The sequence below is a fragment of the Anopheles marshallii genome, chromosome 2 (genome assembly GCF_943734725.1).
Source record: "Anopheles marshallii chromosome 2, idAnoMarsDA_429_01, whole genome shotgun sequence".
Lineage (NCBI taxonomy): Eukaryota > Metazoa > Arthropoda > Insecta > Diptera > Culicidae > Anopheles > Anopheles marshallii.
In genome coordinates this window covers 73,509,550-73,517,812 of record NC_071326.1, presented here as the reverse complement: position 1 = coordinate 73,517,812, position 8,263 = coordinate 73,509,550, and the positions used below count along the sequence as shown (strand labels likewise).

At 50.3% G+C, this 8,263-nt stretch overlaps 1 protein-coding gene across 1 annotated transcript; it reads right to left on the bottom strand.

Annotated features, from left to right (window-relative positions):
- Positions 1-2,676: 2,676 nt before the first annotated feature.
- Positions 2,677-6,795, bottom strand: LOC128719049 (toll-like receptor Tollo). The gene has a single exon (XM_053812670.1). The coding sequence runs from the start codon at positions 6,793-6,795 to the stop codon at positions 2,677-2,679; it is 4,119 nt and encodes a 1,372-aa protein (XP_053668645.1).
- Positions 6,796-8,263: the final 1,468 nt, after the last annotated feature.

Here is an 8,263-nt window from a genome sequence, read left to right as displayed (position 1 = left end):
CGAGGAAACCGATTCCGTCTCATGGATTCTGGCGATCGTTACCCCGTCCCCCCGTCGGATGAAATGTATCTGCAAACCCCCCAGGAAGGCATGCAGCTAGACGAAGACTCGTGCTGGCAATGGAAGAAAACGATACCGACCAACTGACAGCAAACATAAAATGAAGAAAAATGACCATCCCAAGGTTTCTTTTCTTTTTTTATTTTTGCTGTACGCTTGAGCCGAGCGGAATCGGCAATTTGGTTCTTTGTTGCTTTCACGTTTGCTCCCGCTTTGTATGGTTTGGTTTGGTCCATGTTTCGCGCATTAGATTTTCACCCGCTCCGTCTTACCGTTTTGCTTGTTTCTTTCATTTGTCTGTAAGTTTAAGGTTGTGTTTTGTTTTTATACTCACTCTGGTTTTTTTTTTCGTTTTTTCCTTGTTTGCTTAGTTTGTTTCTACTTTTTTATTTATTCGTTCTTGCGTTTTCCTATCACCAGCGAGAGCAGGAGCGACCCGCAGAAGGGTGATGGTGAAGTAAAGAAGATTGAATTAATCTTTGACGAAGCACCATCTCGTCTTCCCTGTTGCAATGGCCCAACCGGAAACCGGGTTGCAATTTGCTCCGATCGACCGTACGAAGAACACACAAAACCCCGTAAACCGTTTGTGTGCTGTTTGTGTGGCGCTGTTTTTTCTTTCGTTCGCAGTATGCGTTCCGCTGCGCCGTTGGTGGAAACCTAGTGCAAATAGAATAGATTAAAAATGTCACGACACGCTGTTACCAATCGTTCCACATCCAACGGGGCCGTGCGGGTACTGGCCGGGCCTGACAGTATCCATTACCGTGATCCCGGAAAAGGGGACTTTGGGGTTGGGGGTTTGCAGAGACAACCGTTCAACAAAAAGCCACCCACCTACGGTGATGCAGGCTGCAGATAGGATGTGAAAATACGGCCAGGCGTACAAATCATGCGCGAAGGAATTAAATTATTTCATTACCAAAGCACACAAAACAGATGCACAAATAAAAATGGTTTAATAGGTCAGCACACGAAACTAATTGACATTGTATCCTTTATAAACTACTTTAGACAATGTCGCATCAACTGTTCGTAAAGAGCGCAATATTAATGACAAACTACCAGTACCAGGGACTCTTACGGAGGGTAGTTAAAACTAATCTTCCCTTGAGCTAATGATTAATAAAGAAATTGTTTTCAAAGTGAGCCTTTCTCTACTTGCTAAAAGTGTACTTACATTCACCTTTAAGAATTAAAGATTTTGTAAGAAGATGGTGGTGTAACAGAATACTTTGTTTACATTATTATATATTTCTTCAAGCTCTACTTTAAGAGCTACGGATTAGTAAAGAATTGTTTTCTAAAGTTGTACTTTACGAGCTACTGATTGGGAAAGATTTGTTCCAAAATGTAACTTGGTTCCTGTTTAGAAAATTGAAATTTTTCTCCCAAGAATTGATGATAGGTAGAAAATTAATTTCAAAAGCAAACTTTGTTTATATAATTAAGATTTGTTGAAGTACTTCTATGAGACTTCATTAGTAGAAAATTAATTTTAACATATTGTCTTTGTCTACATAATTAAAGTTTATTCAGTTCTCCTTTAAGTGCTACTGATAACCTTTAAAATGGATTGCGAAACAAAACCTTCCGCGAACGAAGGTACCTCAGCTATTGCGAACTCTGAATCACAAAGTATCTCGTGCCGCAGTGATTAATCTTACTATTTCGTTTATTTTGCATTGCCGCCGTAGATTAGCTCACCATTACAGCGGACACACGCGTCATGTACCTTACCTAGCGATGCACCCGTAACCATCCATCAGTCAGAACATGCTTGCGAACGTTAAAAAACCGAAACATCAAACGACCACCGTATCTCGCGTTGATCCCGCGCCATCGGAACCGCTTTCTTCGCTCATCAATCAACGCATTATGGTGTGTGGGACCGCTGGGAACACGAGCCAACGGAAACTTATATACAACCGAGCAAAAAACAAAAAAACAAGCAAGACCCACCAAGAGAGTAGCCATGGTCCATCTGTTGAAGCAACGCTTATCAACCGCGGGAATGGTGAACGTCGCACAGTGGAATGTGAAATCGAACGTAAAACCCACTGAATTCGATCGTTCGTTGTCATCGTACAGCAGTTGGTAGCCCCGGCCGCTTATCGCTGGGTTTCGTCGTTTCATTTTGTTTCATCATAGTGATGATGCGTGCTTCTTTCTTTCTGACCCCAAAAGTTGAATCACCCAGCTGGACATGCATTCGCAGAAGTCATAACATTCGTCGTACCGAACGGAAAGAGCCACCCCAAAAATCCTCCAAAGCAATGTACGCGGTGTGTCTTTTAAATGTGTTGGATGTTTGTTTTTTTATTTTATAAATTCGAACCTAACCTAGCGTGTAGTAGGAATCATAAGCATACGATGCGCGATACGAGTAGGACTACTAGCCTGGGTCCACGAACGCGGAACCATTAATAACGACCTTAAGGGATGGGGGACATTGGAGATGGTGTGGATGGAACATCAAGGAGGGAGAGGGAGGGGGACATTTTTCACTTACTTTTCTTTTATTTGTACAAAACAACATTGGAACGATAAGACTACAATCACGAATCATGGGCGCAGGAAATGGGATTGAGAGAATTGAGGAAAGAAAAACCGATTTTACACAAAGTACGGCCGATTGTTACCGTCCGGTACGGTACCCGTGGTCCGGTGCTGTTGCTGCTGCTGCTCGGCCATGTACTGGGGCTCCGGAATGGTGGAGTACACGTGGCCAAGCGTATTGGAGCTACTGAAGTTACCACCTGCGCCACCGCCGGTGTGGTATGCGTGCGGTCCGGTTGCACTGCCCGGGTGATGATGGTGATGGTGATGATGGAGTGACTGCCCATGCGGATGATGGTGATGATGGTGATGTTGCTGGCTATGAGGCATAGTTTGTGGAAGTGGTGTACCTCCACCGGAATGCTGCTGCTGCTGCTGCTGCTGGTACTGTACAATACCCGGATGCTGATGGTGATGATGGTACATCCCACCGGTTGATGCACCTCCGGGATGGGTCGGTGCCTCGTACTGTGGAGATGACCCGGCCGTCGAGGGTTCCTCATCCTCCGTGGTGTAAGTACTGTGCGGTGCCCCACCAATGGATCGCGGCTGAGGTACCGGATAAGGTTGTTGATGGTGAGAATGTTGTTGAAGCTGCTGCTGCTGCTGTTGGATTGAAACCTCCGAGTTGAGCCGTTTCGGCCAGGTGGCCGTTGGGGCCGTTGCACCAATCCCGCCCACCACCATCAGGTTGTTGGTGGGTGCGGGCGTGTAGCGAATGTTGATGTTCTTTCGGTGGGATGCTTTATTCACCGATCCGCCATCCCGGCCAAGATCGGGCATGGCGAAACGCAGCTTGTCCCAGAACCGTCGATCGTCCCACGCTATCACCGTGCACGTCCGTGCCAGGATGTCCATGATGGGATCCATCGCAAGCATCGATCCAGGCACGGAGGTGATCAGAACGAGACGTTGCTTTCTCCGCGATGGGCGTATCAATTCCAGCACCGCTTGTAGCGCCGCCCGGAACTCGGGCTGTGACCACTCCAGCTGCAGGAACTTAACACTCACAAACAGTACCAGCTTCCGCGAGGCATCCGCGGCCGATTGCATGGTGTCACCGAGGAAACCGGCACCACCGTGCACGTCCCGGTAGTGCAGACACATACCGTACCCATGATGCTCGAGCTCCTGGCCGATTTGACTAGTGACCAGGTCGGCATCGGCCGCACTATATACGAGATAACCGTCGTACAGCTTCTCGCTATCCTCACAGCGCTCCAGCGCACTGAGCGGATCCTTGCAGAGCCGCACACCGTACCGGGAATGGGCCCAAAGGCACACGTCCTGCCGGAATAGCACCACCAGTGCGACTAGCATGATCGTTAGCACCAATCCAGCAAGCACCGCGATCAACAATGGCAGGTAATCGATGAAGTCCTCATTGATGATGGTACGCTGGACCGTCGCGGTCGCAACGGGGACCACGGCCGGCCGCTGTCCCTCACAGTCCTTCATCACGTCTGGCAGCGGCTTGCCGCCGGAACAGCGGAACTCACCCCAGCTCGCCACCTCCGACGATTCATTCTCTTCCGATGCACCCGTACCATTGCTCCGGAACATTCGCTCGAGCCAGTCGAGCAGTTTGGGCATCAGTTCGCAGGCACAGTCGAGTCCGTTACCTTCTAGCGAAACGGACCTATACGCACCCTCGGATCCACCACTCGGCAAAGGAAACAATTCCCAGGGCCTTAGCCCCGTCAGCTTGTTATCCGCAATGGTGAGTACCTCCAGCGACTTCTGGTAGTAGAACGATCTGTTCCCGATGGTACCGAGGGAGTTGCGATGCAGATACAGCTCCCGCAACTCGCGCAACTGCTCAAACTCTGCACCACTCAGTAGCTCCAGCCCATTTTGCTCGAGATGTAACACTTCCAGCGCTGGAATACCCGCAAAGGTCTTGTTGTTCAACGACTCAATACGGCTACCGTTGAGGTACAACGATTTCAGCTTCTTCTTGCCAATAAACACATGACTACCAAGCGCACCGAGATTGTTCCCATCAAGGTAGATATCAGTCGCGTCCATCGGTATCTTCGCCGGTACAAGCGACAATCCGGCTGATCCGCAATCGACAATGTTCGACTCCCAAGCCGTGTCGTGATAACACCGACACCGATCCGGACACGTCATTTTGCAATCACATGCATCAAAATCGCAGCAGTGGCAGGTGGCGAAGCAGTGTCCCTCATAACGGCACAAGAATTCACTCGCACGCATCGTCATCAGCGGTCTCCGCTGCTCGCCCCTACCGTGCTCCATCGAACAGTGCACCGAATCGAGATCCTTCACCTGCGGATACTGACGCAGATAGGCGAGCTCGTTGATACGCTGCAACCACTCCATCGTGCAATCGCAGTGGATAAGATTATCGCCCAGATAGAACTCCGGTAGGACGCGAGTATCTGGCCAGGGAGTGAGTTGCAGCGCGCTCATCTCGATCCGTCGCAACCGATTGCCATACAGCACCACCTTCACGATGCTCTCCTTCCCGGTGAACGTTTCCGGTGCGATCTCCTCGATCAGGTTGTTGTTCATCAGGATCGTCTCAATGTTGCGTGGGAACGAACTGGCATTAATCTGCCGCAGCTTATTGTGCGACACATCGAGCATTTTGAGCAAGAACCAGTTCCCAACATCGTACCGATTCCCCAGCTCGGTGATGTTGTTTTTGTGTATATCAAGCCACTCGAGCGACTGCGGATAGTGTGAGTAATCGAACCACCCGATGTTGTTGTCCGAAATGTTCAGATATACAAGCGACGAAAGCGAGGTAAACACGCCGGACACATCTTCCAGCTCGTTGTTGTCCAACCGGATGGCACGAAGCGTCGGGTTGGAACTGAACGCTGACTGATCAATATGACGGATGCGGTTCGACGCTAGGTTGAGCACGTGGATCGTTGACAGTGCGAAGAAGGTATCGCGCGAAATTTCCGAAATCTGGTTGTCCACCAACCGCAATCCCATCAGCTCCTCCAAACCCTCGAACGACGAGTTGTTAATCTCGGCAATCTGGTTCTTGCCAAGATCGAGCGATTGCAGGAACTTAAGACTCTTCATACCGGACGGTATCTCCTCCAGCCGATTGTCGTTAAGGCTCAAATCGTGCAGATGCGTTAGATTTTCAAATGCTCGCTCGTGGATATAAGCGATCTGATTCGACTCCAGAATCAGCTGATTCAGCACGTACAGCTCACTGAAGTGGTACGGCTCGATCTGCCGTAACCGGTTGTGCGATAGGAAAAGGGCGTGCAAATTCTTCAAATCACTAAAAGCTCCATCGGCCAGCAACTCGATGGCGTTGTGTTCGAGGTTCAGGATCTGCAAGCTGTACAGCCCCTTGAACACATGCTGATCCACCTTGGACAGTTGGTTGTGACCGAGGTTCAGCACAACCAACCGCACCTGTCCGGCGAATGTGTCTCGCTTGACCCACGTCGATGTCAGCTGGTTGCGGGAAAGATCGAGCGTTTCCAGCCGATCCAAACCCTCAAAAACACCGGGCGCTAGCACCGAGAGTGAATTGTTCTGCAGATACACTTGGCGTATCTTGCGCGACGATACGAACAGTTCGGGTGTCAGTGCGGTCAGCTTGTTATCGGACAGATCGAGTATCTCGAGCGTACCGAGACCAACGAACGCCCGATCGGCGATCTCCTTCAGCAGGTTACGTTGCAGATGAAGTGCGTTTAGCGAACGCATCGCAGTCAGACCATTGTCCGGTAACAGCGTCAGGTCGTTACCGGAAAGATCCAGCACCTCCAGACCGGTATTGCAAGCGCGCCCCGGTTCGGTCGGTCCATTGCCCCAGTCGGACAGCATCAACTGCGTCAGATCGCTCAACCGGTTGCCGGTGAGGTTGAGTACGCGCAGTTTCTGCAACGGACAAAACACCTCCCCCGGCAGACTCCAAATGTTATTGTCCGCCAGGTGCATCTCCTTCAGCTCGGACAAACCCCGAAAGCTGTCCGGATGCAGCTCGAGATTCATCACCGACCAGTCGACGTTGTGCGTGCTGAGCGTGAGACTCCGCAGGACCTTCATGTTTGCGAACGCGTGCGCCGGTATGTACTTGATCTTGCAGTAGTCTATCGACAGCCGCAGCAATCCGTGCAGATTGCCCAAAAAGTTGCCCGGCGTCGTCGTCGACTCTAAGGAACTTTCGAAGAACATAATGTCGTTGCACTCGAGCTTGAGCGACTTAATCCTATCAATTTGATAACTACTTATGTTAGCTAGCAGACTCTCCGTCTTGGTGATGGTTTTGATCCGACACTGCAGCTCGTCGGAACGCTTCTCCTGCGATACTTCCAGTATCGCACCGGTCCAGCTGCACGCCTTCGGCAGTGCGTCATCGTGCCGCAGGAAGTTACCCCGGCCGTCCACCGACCGACAGCACCAACTACCCACGAGCAGTGCTAGCGTTAGCAGGTGGACCGCCGCCGTCCGTGCTGCCGCCGCCAGGATGAAGGTGGAGCGCACTCACGTCCTCCTATGGTGCTCCCGCTGCGCCTTCGACCACCGCGTCAAAAGCGCACGTTTCCAGTCACTATTCCCGCACGCACGTACCGCCACACACACCGAAGGGTGACTTTAGTCTTCACAAATCACGGTCGGCACCGTACGTTGAACTATTTCAGCTTCGACCACACAGCAGTCATACATTCGAAAGGCCATCTTTTTTTTTTCTACACTGGCAACCGGTGGGCATCTATCGCTCACTGGCTCACGGTATTTTCCCACGCTGCATGCATTTCACCGCGCACATGGGTTTTCCGGTTTACTACGTTTCATAAGCGCCACGTTACCCTGACAACCGAAGAAAGCACAACAGGTAAGATCTATCGCCCTCACTCTCTTCTTTTCTCTCACTAGCGAAGGCAGCACAGTGTGTGCGGCTTGCACAACGAATAGAACTCTTCCACGGTAGACGAAGATTTACAAAAACTGCCACTATCACCCTTGTTGCGTTCAGCACTGTTTTCCGTTGTCGTCCTCCGTCGTTGTACAACGAAGAAAAAAAAACACGCTCACTTCGCGATCGCGCACTCACTTTCTCCTGCGTGCTCCACCATCCAGCATAAACAAACAACAAAAAAGGTACAACCTCACACACCGTTGTCACAAAAACAGCACGCTCCAAACCCACTCACACACGCACGTCAGCATACACGCACCGTTTTTTTTTTTTTGAGGCACTACGCGAAGGTTTCTTCTGTTGCTCCTTCCTTTCAACCAACTGCCTGCTGTAGGGCGCTTGGGAGAGGTTTTTTTTGTTTTACTTTCTGTATTTGGCCCCACACACAACTGCTGCTTTTAAAAATAATCTTCACTCACACACGTGCAACCACACTGCTGCTCTTATGGCGCTGTTCCACCAAATACACTACATAGCAACATGCAACATAGGGGCAGGCTAAAAGTGATGTAGAATTAAACACGCACGACGATGTGGGGTTTTTTTTTCGCTGTTTTGTTAACGTGTTTCGCGAATTCGCACCTCGTGTAGTAACTACAAACCCACAACGCACTCACACACGCAAAGTTTTGCTCTCTATTCGGCTGCGAATATTGTTGACCTCGCGCACGAAACGCGCACGTAACTTTCACGCACGTAGCTGGCACGCTGATAACCGGCGCA

What these genes read in the sequence shown, in the direction of transcription:
- LOC128719049 (XM_053812670.1), bottom strand. Translation starts at nt 6,795, where the DNA reads ATGTTCTTCGAAAGTTCCTTAGAGTCGACGACGACGCCGGGCAACTTT.